General features: G+C 48.7%; 1 protein-coding gene across 2 annotated transcripts; it reads left to right on the top strand.

The window, feature by feature from the left end:
* Window positions 1-354: 354 nt before the first annotated feature.
* On the top strand, window positions 355-15461 carry thap3 (THAP domain containing, apoptosis associated protein 3). Of its 2 annotated transcripts, none has more exons than XM_072478077.1 (4): window positions 355-442; window positions 2387-2579; window positions 10793-10873; window positions 14343-15461. In XM_072478077.1, the coding sequence occupies exons 1-4, from the start codon at window positions 417-419 to the stop codon at window positions 14661-14663; spliced, it is 621 nt and encodes a 206-aa protein (XP_072334178.1). In that variant the 5' UTR covers window positions 355-416; the 3' UTR covers window positions 14664-15461. The 2 variants fall into 2 exon arrangements, with proteins under 2 accessions (XP_072334178.1, XP_072334177.1); XM_072478076.1 differs by lacking the exon at window positions 355-442 and adding an exon at window positions 451-716.
* The last annotated feature ends 722 nt before the right edge of the window (window positions 15462-16183 follow it).

The following is a 16183-nucleotide window of genomic DNA, read 5'->3' as shown; positions in this document are numbered from 1 at the left end:
CTTGCAATGCGGTCTTTTAGACTGCATGCCTCGATTCAAGGATGGCATCTACTGAGGGTTATGGATTTCTGCCACAGGTCTTCATGTGACTGAACAGGCTGTGTCCAAACCCACAGAACTTTCCTGGATGCCGATGAGGTAGTACGGGAATTGCTACCTGCTTGGGAAGAAACTGTTCCTTCAAAAAAGTGTACTTTGCCCATCCAACCCTTCCCCAACAGCAGCCACGCCACCAACTCAATGCGCCTGCATGTGACGTCACCGCGCATGCCGTGGCCACGCCCGCCTTACAAACTAACGTGTCACCGAGCATCCCCCCCCCCTCCCGGCGGAAAAATATCCCAGCAGCGTTTGCGGTAAAAGGGCTCGCGCATAGGAGATTTTTTAAATATATATATATATATATATATGTGTGTATGTGTGCAGTATTCAATCTTCCTCCGTAAGTTAAACGCGCGAGGTGCTTGTTCGGCCGCAGTTTGGATTTTTTAAACCAGCCATCCTAATCTGTGCATTTTCGGGTGGTCGGATGTGTTGGCTGCGCCGCCAAGCAACGGCGCCATTTTGTTGTGAGGGGTCGCGGCGGGCCGGGTGTTGCCGCGAGGCCGCCATTATTGTGGGGGGCAGAAACGGGGCTGGGTCATGCCCAAGTCGTGTGCTGCCTATAACTGTACCAACAGGTACAGCAGCAAAAACAAGGAGCTCACCTTCCACAGGTAAATCAGCCAGGTGCCTCAGCATGTCAATATATGCTGGGTTTGAACAGTCATGGTACAAAATAGACCTTTTCACATCAATCATCAGTGTTATATCAATAATTGATGTACACCAGCACTGTTTATCACCAGCATTCCATCTGGGGCAAGTATCTCTCACCTGTCCCAGGTAAATCTGACAGGGACCCCGAACATCAGTGCTGTGGCATAAGATGAAAACAGAAAGTGCAGGGGGAAAACACGGTGGGCCTGGCATCATTTGTGGAGAGGGAGAGACAAGAGTTAATATTTCGAGTCCAATGCCAGTCTTTTTCGAACAGTCCCATTGGACTAAAACTTTAACCCTGTTTCTCTCCACGGATGCTGCCAGAACTGCTTGAGTTTTTCCAGCACTTTCTGTTTTTTTTTTCTCCAACCTCCATTATCTGCACCATTTTACTGTTATAATTACTGTAATATATATGTACTGAGCGTGAAAGGTTATTTCATATCCATAACTAATCCGAGTGTATTGATAAACATCATAACTGCCAACAGCATATTGGGGACAAGTAACTCACCTGTCAACAGGTAACATCAGACAGGGACCCAGAAAATCAAAGTATATGCTGAATAGTCATTTTTTAAAAGACAAAATATGATAATTTTATATAAATAATTAGTCAACTAATGTGTTAAAGCAATGGTATAAATCCTCAATAGCATAAGTAGCTCATGTCATTGATAAATAAGCCAGTGGTCCTGAATATTACTAATCAAAAGTTGCATATATTGAAAATTAGGTCATTTAATATAATTATTTTATGCAGTGTTATGATCTGGCATGCACGCCCTGAAAAGGGGTTGGAAGCAGACTAAATCGTAAATTTCAAAATATTTTAAAATATATATATATATATATACTCGATGAGGGCAAATCTGTAGTGTAATGGGAAAGATTGGGGGAGGGGGACTAATTGGATAACTTTTTCAAAGTGCAGGCGCAGCCAGGATGGGCAAAAGGCCTCTTTTTTTGGCTTGTATGATTCAATGACTTAATGAGTAAAAATACAATATAGCTACCAACAGTGTGAGTGGCTTTGAAACTGAGAAGGAGCAGCCTTTTACGTAAATACATAATTAATCAATTAATTATTTAAAAATAATTTATAACACTTCTGAGACAAAGAGCCTACCTTCCACAGGTCAGTCAGCCTGGACTGTCGAACATTAATAATGTATGTACTGAGGGTGAGCAGCCACTGATTAATTAATTTGTAAACTATCAACATCAGGAAGTGGGGAGTTAATCTTCCATAGGTCACTCAGCCAGGAGCCCAGAATCATGATTACCGTAGATCCTGAGAGCTGGTAGCGAGTTACATAATTAATATGAGAAACTCCCTCGGAAATGAGACAAATAATATGCGGTGGCTATAATATGCTGTGAGGCTAGACAACTTGTGACTTTAACAGCAAAATTACCAGTGATTTTCCAGAGGAGTCTGACAGTGGCAGGGAGAATGGATAAGTGGATGGTCAGGAGGGAGGAAGGAATCTGGGGATAACTTGGTACAAATGTTGGTAGGGAGAAGGAGCTAACTCGGGCTCCAATATGTGGTAGGAGGAGGCTGCTGACTTGCTGTTTAACATTGGGCTTTGTTTCTTGATGTTCTTTCACTGTTGCTCAGGTTTCCCTTCAGTAAGCCGGACTTATTAAAGCAGTGGATGAACAATGTTGGAAGAGCAGAGTTCAAACCCAACCAACACACAGTCATTTGCTCGGAGCATTTCAAACCAGAGTGTTTCAACACTTGGGGCAACAGAAAAAATCTGAAACATAATGCTGTCCCCACGGTTTTCCGCTACTCAGAGATTGTGAAGGTACAGTATGGATGTAATTCTGGCCTCCCAATTTTAATTGCTCCACCAGGAGCGACAATGCCCATATTCGAAGCTCTGGAATTCACTCTCTAAACCTGTTCATCTCTTCACCTCCATTTTCTCCTTGAAGGTACCCCACAGTAGGGGCAGCACGGTGGTACAGTGGTTAGCATTGCTGCCTCACGGCGCCATGTCCCAGGTTTGTTCCCGGCTCGGGTCACTGTCCGCGTGGAGTTTGCACTTTCTCCCCGTGTCTTCGTGGGCTTCGCCCCCACAACCCAAAGATGTGCAGGGTAGGTGGATTGGCCAGGCTAAATTGCCTCTTAATTAGAAAAAAATGAATTAGGCACTCTAAATTTATAAAAGAAAAGATACCCCTCAGTGGTTAGCACTATTGCTTCACAGCGCCAGGGACCCGGGTGAGATTCCTGGCTTGGGTCACTGTCTGTGCAGAGCCTGCACGTTCTCCCCATGTCTGCTTGGGTTTCCTCCGGCTGCTCCAGTTTCATCCCACAAGTCCCGAAAGACGTGTTTGTTGGCGAATTGGACATTCTGAATTCTCCCTCAGTGTACACGAACAGGAGCCGGAGTGTGGCGACTAGGGGACTTACACAGTATCTTCATTGCAGTGTTAATGTAAGCCTACTTGCGACACTAATAAAGATTATTATTAAAATCTATGTTGCCATCTGTCCTAATATCACCTGTACAAATCGGTCTACAATCTTGTTTGATAATTTTCCCCTGAAGTGATCTGGGATGTTTCAAATACGTTGTACACATTCAAGTTGTTGAAGTAGAGATGAGTGTGGAGGGGCTGGGTGGCTCAAGGGAGTAAAAACAAGCCTTTCACCACTGGGACCGTTATAATTTAAACTCGTGAGGTGAAAGCTTCCGCTGGCTGCAAGGGTCCTGAGGGAAATGAAGTTGGTTGTCTCAACCCAGTCCCCAAGAGGCCCATTGCGAGTCTTGTCGAGGGCAGATGTGCAGAAATGAGTGCTCCACTGAGGCTGGGGGGTGCTGAGGCAGCAGAACAGAGGAAAGCTGGATTCTGCATTGGCAATGTAGCCCAGAGTGTTCAATCTTGTTGCTGACAACTCTGATGAGAGATTTTGCCATTTTTTATATCTCAGTGTCCTGTGGAATGGTCGCCTCTTTCTCGACAGTCCCTCCTATCACCCTTCAATGACTATATAAATGTATTGTGAGAGGATAGACAGAGATGGTGGGGGTGGGGAGATGATGCTGCCACAGTCCAACAACCTGCCTAAACTCACTATTTAGACTCTCCAGTGTGGTAAGGTCCCGGACCAGACCCCAACATTTATTAGGACACCTTACAGGAACCCCAAACACTTTTTGTTTAAACTGTGGGCAAAGGATACTTTGCTCCACAGACCAATAGGTAGCTTTTAAAAAATAAATTGAGAGTACCCAATTTTTCTTTTTCAATTAAGGGGCAATTCAGCATGTCCAATCCACCTAATCTGCACATCTTTGGGATATGGGGGTGAAACCCATGCTGACACGTGGGGGGGGGGGGGTGAAATGTGCAAACTCCATTCGGACAGTGATTCGGGTGCCGGGACCGAACCTGGGTCCTCCACGCCGTAGGCAGCAGTGCTAACCACTGGGCCACCGTGCTGCCCCAATAGGTAGCTTTTGTATTAAAACAAACTTTATTCTTAACACAGGATTAAACACATTAACATCACCGAAAATAGCTTTTCAATTAACATTTTATTTAAGTATTTTAAAATATGTTTATTCAAAGTTTTTCAACAAAGATTTTCAACCAATTAAACCCCCCCCCCCCCCGTAACAAAAAAGAAAAAGAGAAGGAACAGAACAAAACATAAACATATCAATCCAACATAATACAGAACTTGTACAATGGGTTCCTCCCGCACAGATTGACTCTCCCATATGTTTATGTTTTTCCTTTTTCAAGTGCCCCTAGGAAAACCCCCTTCCCCACCCACCCATATACTCCCCTCCGAAAGAGACCCCCCCCCCCCCGCCCCTCCCTCCCTGGGTTGCTGCTGACTCACCTCCTTCTAACGCTCCGCGAGATAGTCTAGGAACGGTTGCCATCGCCTGAAGAACCCCTGCGCAGACCCTCTCAAGGCAAACTTTATCAGCTCCAGCTTGATGAACCCTGCCATGTCATTTATCCAGGCTTCCACACTGGGGGGCTTCGCGTCTTTCCATAATAGCAAGATCCTCCGCCGGGCTACCAGGGACGCAAAGGCCAGGATACCGGCCTCTTTCGCCTCCTGCATTCCCGGCTCGTCCGCCACTCCAAATAATGCCAGCCCCCTACTTGGCTTGACCTGGACTTTCACCACCTTAGACATAGTCCTCGCGAAACCCCTCCAGAACCCATCCAGTGCCGGGCACGACCAGAACATATGGGCGTGATTCGCCGGGCTTCCTGAGCACCTCCCACATCTGTCCTCCACCCCAAAGAACCTACTCAGCCTCGCCCCTGTCATATGCGCTCTGTGAATAACCTTAAACTGTATCAGGCTAAGCCTGGCACACAAGAAAGAGGAATTAACCCTACTCAGGGCATCAGCCCACAGATCCTCTTCAATCTCCTCCCCCAACTCCTCCTCCCATTTGCCCTTCAGCTCCTCTACCAAAGCCGCCTCCTCTTCTTTCATCTCCTGATACATCGCCAAAACCTTGCCCTCTCCGACCCATACACCCAAAATCACCCTGTCCTGGATCCCCTGTGCCGGGAGCAACGGGAATTCCCTCACCTGCCGCCTCACAAACATGCATGTACCTGAACGCATTTCCCGGGGGTATCCCAAACTTCTCCTCCAGCGCCCCTAGGCTCGCAAACGTCCCATCTATAAACAGGTCCCCCATCCTTCTGATCCCTGCCCGATGCCAGCTCTGAAACCCCCCGTCCATCCTTCCTGGGACAAACCAATGGTTATCTCTGATCGGGGACCCACCGAGGCTCCCATCGCACCCCTGTGTCTTCTCCACTGCCCCCAGATCTTTAGCGTTGCCTCCACCACCGGACTCGTGGTGTACCTTGTCGGCGAGAGCGGCAGCGGTGCCGTCACCAGCGCCCTTAGGCTCGTTCCTTTGCAGGACGCCATCTCCAACCTCTTCCATGCCGCCCCCTCTCCCTCCATCACCCACTTACGGATCATCGCCATGTTGGCTGCCCAATAGTAGCCACCCAGGTTCGGCAACGCTTGCTCTGTCCCTACTATGCTCCAGAAACCCCCTCTTTACCCTCGGGGTCTTGTTTGCCCACACAAAACCCATGATGCTCCTACCTACCCTCTTAAAAAAGGCCTTGGTAAAATCATAACAGGAAGGCACTGGAACACAAAAAGAAACCTTGGGAGGACTATCATTTTAATCGACTGTACCCTGCCCGCTAGCGAGAGCGCCAACACATCCCATTGTTTGAAGTCGTCCTCCATCTGCTCCACCAGCCCCGTCAAATTAAGTTTGTGCAGGGCCCCCCAACTCCTAGCTACCTGGATCCCCAAGTACCGAAAGCTCCTTTCCGCCCCCCTCAACGGTAGGTCATCTAAATCTCTTCCCTGGTCCCCTGGATGCACCACGAAGAGCTCACTTTTCCCGACATTGAGCTTATAGCCCGAGAAGTCCCCAAACTCCCTTAGGATCTGCATGACCTCCACCATCCCCTCCACTGGATCTGCCACATACAGCAACAGGTCGTCCGCATACAGTGACACCCAATGCTCCTCTCCCCCTCGGACCACCTCCCTCCATTTCCTGGACTCCCTTAATGCTATGGCCAAAGGCTCAATTGCTAATGCAAACAACAGGGGGGACAGGGGGCACCCCTGCCTCGTCCCTCGATACAGCCGAAAATACTCCGACCTCTGCCGATTCGTAACCACACTCTCCACCGGGGCTCTATATAGGAGCTTAAGCCAACTGATAAACCCCTCCCCAAACCCAAACCTCCGCACCACTTCCCAGAGATACTCCCACTCCCGGTCAAAGGCCTTCTCCGCGTCCATAGCTGCCACTATCTCCGCCTCTCCCTCCACCGATGGCATCATAATCACGTTTAGGAGCCTCCGCACATTGGTGTTTAGCTGCCTGCCCTTTACAAATCCTGTCTGGTCCTCGTGAATCACCCCCGGGACACAGTCCTCAATCCTCGTAGCCAGCACTTTTGCCAGCAACGTAGCGTCCGCATTAAGGAGCGAAATCGGCCTATACGACCTACATTGCAGTGGGTCCTTGTCCCGCTTCAGGATCAGAGAAATCATTGCCCCGGACATTGTCGGGGGCAGGGTCCCCCCCTCCCTTGCCTCATTGAAAGTCCTCACCAGCAACGGGGCTAACAGGTCCGCATACTTCCTGTAAAACTCAACCGGGAACCCAACTGGTCCCGGGGCTTTCCCCGCCTGCATGCTCCCCAGTCCTTTAATCAGCTCCTCCAACCCAATTGGCGCCCCCAAACCAGCCACCTCCTGCTCCTCCACCCTCTGGAACCTCAGTTGATCCAGAAATCGTCGCATCCCCTCTTCCTCCGCTGGGGGCTGAGATCTATACAGCTCCTCATAAAAGGCCTTAAATGCCTCATTTACTTTCACTGCACTGCGCACCGTAGTTCCCCTGACATCCTTGACTCCCCCTATTTCCCTCGCTGCCATCCTCTTACGGAGCTGGTGTGCCAGCATCCGACTCGCCTTTTCCCCGTACTCGTAGGTCGCGCCCTGTGCCTTCCTCCACTGTGCCTCTGCCTTCCCTGTGGTCAACAGGTCAAATTCCGTCTGGAGACGTCGTCTTTCCCCAAGTAATCTCTCCTCAGGGGCCTCTGCATATCTCCTGTCCACTCTTAAAATCTCCCCCACTAACCTCTCCCTTCCCATGCCCTCTGTCTTCTCCCTATGAGCCCTAATGGAGATTAGCTCTCCCCTGATCACCGCCTTCAATGCCTCCCATACCACCCCCACCCGCACCTCCCCGTTGTTGTTGGCCTCCAAGTATCTTACGATGCACCCCCTCACCTTCCCACACACCACCTCATCTGCCAGCAATCCCACGTCCAGCCGCCACAGCCGGCGTTGGTCCCTCTCCTCTCCCAGCTCCAGTTCCACCCAGTGCAGGGCATGATCCGAAACGGCTATGGCCGAATACTCCGTTCCCTCCACCCACGGGATGAGCGCCCTGCCCAGGACAAAGAAATCTATCCGGGAGTAGGCTTTGTGCACGTGGGAGAAAAAAGAAAATTCCCTGGCCTGCGGCCTAGCAAACCTCCATGGGTCCGCTCCCCCCATCTGATCCATAAACCCCCTAAGCACCTTGGCCGCCGCCAGCCTCTTTCCAGTCCTTGATCCGGAGCGGTCCAGTGCTGGGTCCAACACCGTGTTGAAGTCCCCACCCATTATCAGGCCTCCTACCTCCAGGTCCGGAATGTGCCCCAACATGCGCTTCATGAATCCAGCATCATCCCAGTTCTGGGCGTATAACCCCCCCCCCGCCCCCACCCGCCCGACTAGCCATCTCCTTTTCTAGGCCAGTCCCGTGCCCGCGCCTCCCGAACCCTCCAGACGGGGGACCCCCGCCCCGACCACCTCTTCTGTTTTCAGTTCCCCCTCGGTCAATGCAGCAGCAACCCTATTTCCCCCCCCTCCCCCTCCCCCCGCTAGATCCATATCTAGCTCTTTTGCTCCCCCTATAACACTCCCGTAAGTCAACTGACACCTGCTGACCCTGGCCTCCCAGCCCTCCCATTGACACCCCCCATGTGGAAATCCCCCCTCCTCCTTCTCCCCAGCAATCAGTGTGCGCTCATCCATCCCCCCCTCCGTCCTTCCCTAGCGCGGGAAAAAGCTTGCGTTTCCTGAGCCAGCCCCGCCCCCTCTGGCGCAGCTCCTGTTGCGGCCTTATCCCGATTCCCCCATCCCCGGGCCTCCCCTCCCTACAGCACCGGCGCCCACATTCCCTCAAAGTCTCCCCATCAGATCTCTTCCCCCATCCCCATCCATTGCCCAACCCGTGGAACATTCCCTACGCATAGTTAATACCCTGTATACAACCGACATCCCCCCCACAACCACAGACCCTCAGTTTGAGTCCAACTTTTCAGTTTGTATCAAGGTCCAAGCCTCTTCAGGCATTTCAAAGTAGTGGTGTTGATCCTGAAATGTGACCCACAATCGTGCTGGCTGCAGCATTCCGAATCTCACCCCCTTCCTATGCAGCACCGCCTTGGCCCGATTAAAACCAGCTCTCTTCTTTGCCACCTCCGTACTCCAGTCCTGATAAATTCGGATCACCGTATTCTCCCACCTGCTGCTCCGCTCTTTCTTGGCCCATCTCAAGACACACTCTCTGTCCACGAAATGGTGAAACCTCACTACTACCGCCCTTGGCGGCTCGTTGGCCTTGGGTCTCCTCGCCAACACCCGATGTGCCCCAACTAGCTCCAGGGGACTCGGAGAGGCCTCCGCACCCATCAGCGAATTGAGCATCGTGCTCACATATGCCCCGGCATCAGCCCCCTCCACCCCTTCAGGGAGACCCAGAATCCGAAGATTTTTCCTCCTCGACCTGTTCTCCAGGCCCTCGAATCTTTCCACCCACCTCTTGTGCAGCGCCTCGTGCGCCTCCATCTTCACCGCCAGGCTCAAGATCTTGTCCTCGTTCTCTGCGGCTTTTTTCCGCACCTCCCGGATCTCTACCCCGTGGGCCTTCTGGGTCTCCTTTAGCCCCTCGATCGCCGTCAGCAGTGGCTCCAGCACCTCTTTCTTAAGCTCCTCCACGCAGCGCCTGAGAAACTCCTGCTACTCCGGCCCCCATGCCGCTCGGTCTCCGCCATCTTGTTTTTTCTCCCTCACTTCTTTCGCTGCTCCAAAACCGCTTTTTTGACCGCTCCACTTCTGGTCCACTCCATATACTATGAAAGGGGGATCTTGCTCTCACCTTCCCACATGGGAAGTTGTCGACAAATTTCCGTTGGGACTCCTCTGGAGAGCCCAAAAGTCCGTTCTAGCGGGAGCCGCCAAAATGTGTGGCTTAGCTCCGCATAGCCGCAACCGGAAGTCCCAATTAACATTTTAATAATTCATAAAATAAAAGGAAACCCTTTTCACTACTAACTTATACCGTCTCTATCTCAAATTAAACAAAGCACATTACAGGTCAAAAAACCACTGGTAAATAAAGTGTCTGCGTGGGTTTCCTCTGGGTGCTCCGGTTTCCTCCCACAGTCCAAAGATGTGCAGGTTAGGTGGATTGGCCATGATAAATTGCCCTTAGTGTCCAAAATTGCCCTTAGTGTTGGGTGGAGGTGTTGACTTTGTGTAGGGTGCTCTTTCCAAGAGCCGTTGCAGACTCAATGGGCCGAATGGCCTCCTTCTGCACTGTAAATTCAATGATAATCTATGATTAATCTAGGACAAAAGTTCGGCACAACATCGTGGGCCGAAGGGCCTGTTCTGTGCTGTATTTTTCTATGTTCTATGTTAGCAAACACAGGGCTACTTCCGGTCCACTGGGTATAGAGATTTCTTGAAAATACTGCTTGAAGAGCGAAAGAGAGAGTTCCTTTCAGGAAACAGCCTGCAGATCCTTCTGTCTTTGGTAGACTACAGCTTAACGTGACAGTTTTTGGCAAAAGCTGCTACCCAGTTTAAAGCTCCTAGCAGACTTCAAGCTAAACTTCCTGGTACAGACCTGGCTCCTCCGATTAATTACATCATCTTTATCCCACTTAGATCCCTGACATGCTTACCTAAGTCTAAACACAGGGAATCTCCAACAAACATAACAAAATTCCACCAGGCCATATGTAGGTAAACAATTACATGGTTGGACTGAATGATAATCTCATGTTTATGACATCTTAATTGCACCTTTTGCAAACACAGAGACTGCCCGTAAGTTATACCAGAATTTAAAAAACAATTACTGCAATAACATATAATATATATAAAATATATATATAGAAATATATAACCCAGGCTTTTAATAACATTACTGCAACAGATATATATACTAATATATATATATATATATATATATATATATAAAAATATTCTACATTCATCACAAGTGAAGAATGTAGCTTTGTAAGGTGCCTAGAGAATGACAGTGTCTGTGGAATCCATTTCTGAGTCAATCATTACCTCTGTGAGATTTTGCACAATGTTCTTGTTCTAAAGATATGGTTCACGATGTGATCTTGTTTGTTATTTCAGCAGAGACATCGGGCAAGGAAAAAGTTGAAAATGGCCACAGATATAACAACTCCTGAAGTAACTGAGGAAAAGGTGGAGACGGTAGGTATTTGGTGTAGTTGGAACATTTCAACCAAGAGTGTTTTGACACTCGGAGGAGTCAAATACTCATCCAGGTGGGGAAACAATACTCAGATTTGACTCTGCAGTGGTAGCACTGTCATACCTTTGAACCAGAAAGTCATGGGTTTAAGTCTCATTCCAAAGACTTTAGAATCCAGGATGACTCTCCAGTATTGTACAGGAGAGGGCGCTGCACTGTCAGAGGTGTAGTCTCTGAGATGAGGTGCCTACTTGGGTAGATGTAAACGCTCTCACTCTCTTGGCCAATAATTACCCCACAACCATTGTCATTGAAAGGAAATATTTTGGTTATTATCACAGTGCTGTTTGTGGGATCTTGCTTGGCTGCCAAATTGGCTGCCACATTTCCAACATTACGCATTGGGGTCTGGTGGACATGAAGGGCAGCACATAAATGAAAGCCTTTCTTTACTTGTTTTAACTCACGGGGCGCCACTCCAGGGGTGCCTGCTGAGGATTCTCCACACTGTGAACTAGTCACACCAGCTGTGCCTTTGAGGGAGATTCCTAGCAAAGGCTTAATAGAGAAGGGAGAGGGATCTGAAAGTGTGGGTCCGTATTGTTCGGCCTTGTGCTGGGCACAGCTGCAGCCACAAACTCAGGCAGCTTGGTTCGATGTACGCTTTAAATCCTTTCCCATTAGTTTAACTGTTTGAATATTGTGGGCTCTGTTTAGCTGACATCGCATTGGTAGATAAATTCTGTTCCACCTGATTGTGGGTGTATTCATGTGAACACGATTTACCTCTGATATCGGGTGACTAGTCACATTATTACAGTACTCTAATTCTGAGTACTAAGCAAATTCGTCCTTTTGTGGTGTCGTGTTTCCACATTAGATGCAATCACAGAAACAAGGGAATTCAACCCAGTGGTCCATGCCAGTGCTTATGCACCTTGCAACTCGCCTCCAAACCCTCTTCATCTCATCCAGTCAGCACATTCTGCTGTCATTTTCCCCTTATTTAACTTGCCCTTAAATGTATCAATGTTATTCATGTCATTTTAGCTGATCGTATATCATATATCCTCCGAAATCCATTGAGTGAGGCTGCTGAATTATGTCAAATGCGCCTTTTGAATTCTTAGCCACTGTGAAATATGGTTTAAGGCTATCAGGCTTATTTCACTTTCAGCAGACAAAAACGAGAGGAACCCTTCATTCCACGTGGCTGGGCTGGATTTAAACACAGGTTCCAAGGACGCAAAAGGCACTATTGTTATTAGCTCCACTCTGTCCTGCAGCCTTATTTTAAATTGCAATCATTGCTTAGTATAGACTCTTAACACCCACCTTGCTTAGTGGCAATTCGACGGCCTTAAGTACCCAAAAGATAATAGAGCGTCATTGGAGATCTTAAACGTAACACTGTGGATGCTGGAAATCGAAAACAGAAAGTAGAAAATGCTGGAAATACTCAGCCGGTCTGGCGACATCTAATCATAATAATCTTTATTGTCACAAGTAGGCTTACATTAACATTGCAATGAAGTTGCTGTGAAAATCCCCTAGTTGCCTCACTCCGGCACCTGTTCGGGTACACTGAGTGAGAATTCAGAATCTCCAATTCACTTAATCACCGGGAATTGAACCCAGGTCCCTAGCGCTGTGAAGCAACAGTGTTAACCACTGTACTCCAGTGCCGCCCTGCAAGAGAGAAAAAAGCAATGTTTAATGTTTCAGATCAGAGATCTTTCTTCACAAGGTGTTATTTACATATTACTGGCATATTGATTTAAATGCATCATAAAAAGGTGCAAAATAGTGAGTGAACCCACTGTTTCTCCCGGAAATAAGAGGTGCATTTAATACACCACAAATGGCAACTTTGAAGTTGACAGTGATGTGATTGGTTAATGTTAATTTCAAAAATAAATTTAGAGCACCCAATTCTTTTTTCCCCCCAATTAAGAGGCAATTCTAGGGCTGGTTTAGCTCAGTGGGCTAGACAGCTGGTTTGTGATGCAGAACAAGGCCAGCAGCGCGGGTTCAATTCCTGTACCAGTTTACCCAAACAGGCGCCGGAATGTGGCGACTAGGGGCTTTTCACAGTAACTTCATACTTGTGACAAAAAAAGGTTATTATTATTATTATTTAGCGTGGCCAATTCACCTACACAGCACATCTTGGGGCCAGGGGGATGAGACCCACACAGACACGGGGGGAATATGCAAACTCCACACGGACAGTGACCCGGGGCTGGGATCGAACCTGGGTCCTTGGCGCCGAAACAGCAGCGGCAACCACTGCGCCACCATGTGATTGGTTAATGGTTGGTGCTGTTAATCCAATAGAAGTGAATGAAGGGTTGGGGACTGTCTGTGCAAATTAATGCCATGTGATGTAACTTTTATTACTGAGCCTCCAAGATCCCAGTGCACCCTGGTTGGGTGCTCCCAGATTAAGGACACAGTATTCATACCATTGGAATCATAAGGAGGGAGGGTCACGCACCTCTGCAGGGGGCAAGTGGCCATACGTGATTTCATAAGAACATAAGAACTAGGAACAGGCGTAGGCCATCTGGCCCCTCGAGCCTGCTCCGCCATTTAATGAGATCATGGCTGATCTTTGTGGACTCAGCTCCACTCTCCGGCCCGTACACCATATCCCCGAATCCCTTTATTCTTTAGAAAGGCATCTATCTTTTTCTTAAAAACGTTTAAAGAAGGAGCCTCAACTGCTTCACTGGGCAAGGAATTCCAGAGATTCACAACCCTTTGGGTGAAGAAGTTCCTCCTAAACTCGGTCCTAAATCTACTTCCCCTTATTTTGAGGCTATGCCCCCTAGTTCTGCTTTCCCCGACCAGTGGAAACAACCTGCCCGCATCGATACTGTCTATTCCCTTCACAATTTTATATGTCTCAATAAGATCCCCCCGCATCCTTCTAAACTCCAATGAGTACAGTCCCAGTCTACTCAACCTCTCGTCATAATCTAATCCCCTCAACTCTGGGATCAACCTAGTGAATCTCCTCTGCACTCCCTCCAGTGCCAATATGTCCTTTCTCAGGTAAGAAGACCAAAACTGAACACAATACTCCAGATGCGGCCTCACCAACACCCTATACAATTGCAGCATAACCTCCCTAGTCTTGAACTCCATCCCTCTAGCAATGAAAGACAAAACTCGATTAGCCTTCTTAATCACCTGCACACCAACTTTTTGCGACTCGTGCACCAGCACACCCAGATCCCTCTGCACAGCAGCATGTTTTAACATCTTACCGTTTAAATAATAATCCATTCTGCTGTTATTCCTCCCAAAATGGATAGCCTCACACTTGGGGGACCATCTGTCATGCGTCTCTGCAGGAGTGTGAGTTAGTCACCTGTGAGGGCGGGAGAGCATGTGGTCATACGTGTCAGCCCGGTTGATGAGCATTTATTCCGATAGCTCAGTCTCTGCTTTCTGTTCCCTCAGGTGCCACTGCCCGCTCTTAGCGTAGGAGAAGAGAACTCTGTGCAGGCAAGTCCAGAGAAAGGTGCTCCGCCCGAGGGCACTGCTGACCACACTTATGCTGCCACCAACCTGGGCATGATGAAGAAGAGGCTGTTTTCGGCCCTGGAGAAGAACGAGAAGCTGAGGAAACGGCTGAAAGTAAAGCAGGAGGAAATGAGGAGGATGATGAAGAAGTGGCAAGCTGTGAAGGACGAGCTGGAGGACCTGAGAGCCAAGAGTCTGTTGACAGCCAGCGGACTGAACCTCGCAGGCATAACCCAGCTACAGCGCTGTATGAACTAAGTCACTGATTGTTTGGCGGACAATGAGGTGGTGAGTGAGGGGACATGCAGAGTCGCCATGCGGTCCACAAGTTAAAACTGGCAATGCAAACAAACGGCAGCAAATGGCCAGTTTAACGGGGGAAGTACAGACAGTCGCTCTTAATCCAGAAATTATGGCAGGGTTGTAAATCAAGCTGGTCGCACCATGACTTGTCAACCCCCCTCACCCCTCCATGGTTGTAACCTACCACCCCATGGTTGGAACCTGTCACGTTGTCCTTCTGATCCCAGGAAGCTTCTCAGCAACCGAGCCAAAAGGAATTCTAACCGTGGACTGCCGCAGGCCACCGTAAGTCAGGGGAGAGACCTGTGATGACAGCACGCTTGGGATCATGAGTCACATGACCTTTTTGGACTGCATTGTTTGTCAGTAAGAAGCCTTGACATTCAAATTGTGCCGTGCTTGCGTGCCAGAAATCAGGTTTACTTTATGTGTGAGGTGCCTGATGCCCAAACGGTCAGTTCCTTTGCTGCCCTTGTGTCTTATCTCCCAGTTTAATTCCTTCTACAGGCTCCTGCGCTGTTAATGTATAGCAGCAAATCCCTCGGGTACTGACTGCTAGCAGTAAGGAAATCTCTACATTGTACATCAGTTCAAGGTACAGATACCAAGCAGTTTAGTTGGGCCTATGTTTTTTAGTTGCTATCTACTGTACTGTTGCTGGTATCAGTCGTGTTGCACACTATTTGGATGCTGTCTTGTGCCATTCAGATCAAGCTTAATGAAGAATAAACTTTTCTATATTGTCCTTATAAATGCTGCTGACAGGCCAGTGCCCGAGGTCCTGGTCTTCTGTATCAGGGACAGGAATTCAAATCCAGCCCAGGTTAATAGGCTGAAAGACTCCTCTAACTGCAGGCTCCAGCTAGTCCACCTTGAACAGTGAGCTACAGCGCAAAACTGCCCCAAACTTAGAAAGAGTTCACGCTAAGCTGTTACATTTACTGAGAAAGGCCATAAGACAAGGATGATTATTGTACAAAACTTATCCATTTGGTGCAATTGGGGTAGTCTATCAGGAGCTGCACCCTACATATACCCAGTGTACCAGGATCTGTACTCTGTATATACCCAGTGTACCAGGATCTGTACTCTGTATATACCCAGTGTACCAGGAGCTGTACTCTGCATATACCCTGTGTACCAGGAGCTGTACTCTGCATATACCCTGTGTACCAGGAGCTGTACTCTGTATATACCCAGTGGACCAGGAGCTGTACTCTGTATATACCCAGTGTACCAGGAGCTGTACTCTGTATATACCCAGTGCACCAGGAGCTGTACCCTGTATATAACCAGCGTACCAGGGGCTGTACTCTGCATATACCCAGTGTACCAGGAGCTGTACTCTGTATATACCCAGTGCACCAGGAGCTGTACTCTGTATATAACCAGTGCACCAGGAGCTGTACTCTGTCTATACCCAGTGCACCAGGAGCTGTACTCTGTATATAACCAGTGCACCAGGAGCTGTACTC

This window comes from Scyliorhinus torazame, chromosome 16 (assembly GCF_047496885.1).
Source record: "Scyliorhinus torazame isolate Kashiwa2021f chromosome 16, sScyTor2.1, whole genome shotgun sequence".
NCBI classification, from domain to species: domain Eukaryota; kingdom Metazoa; phylum Chordata; class Chondrichthyes; order Carcharhiniformes; family Scyliorhinidae; genus Scyliorhinus; species Scyliorhinus torazame.
The sequence above is the reverse complement of the archived record's forward strand: the minus strand, read 5'-3'. Positions and strand labels throughout refer to the sequence as shown.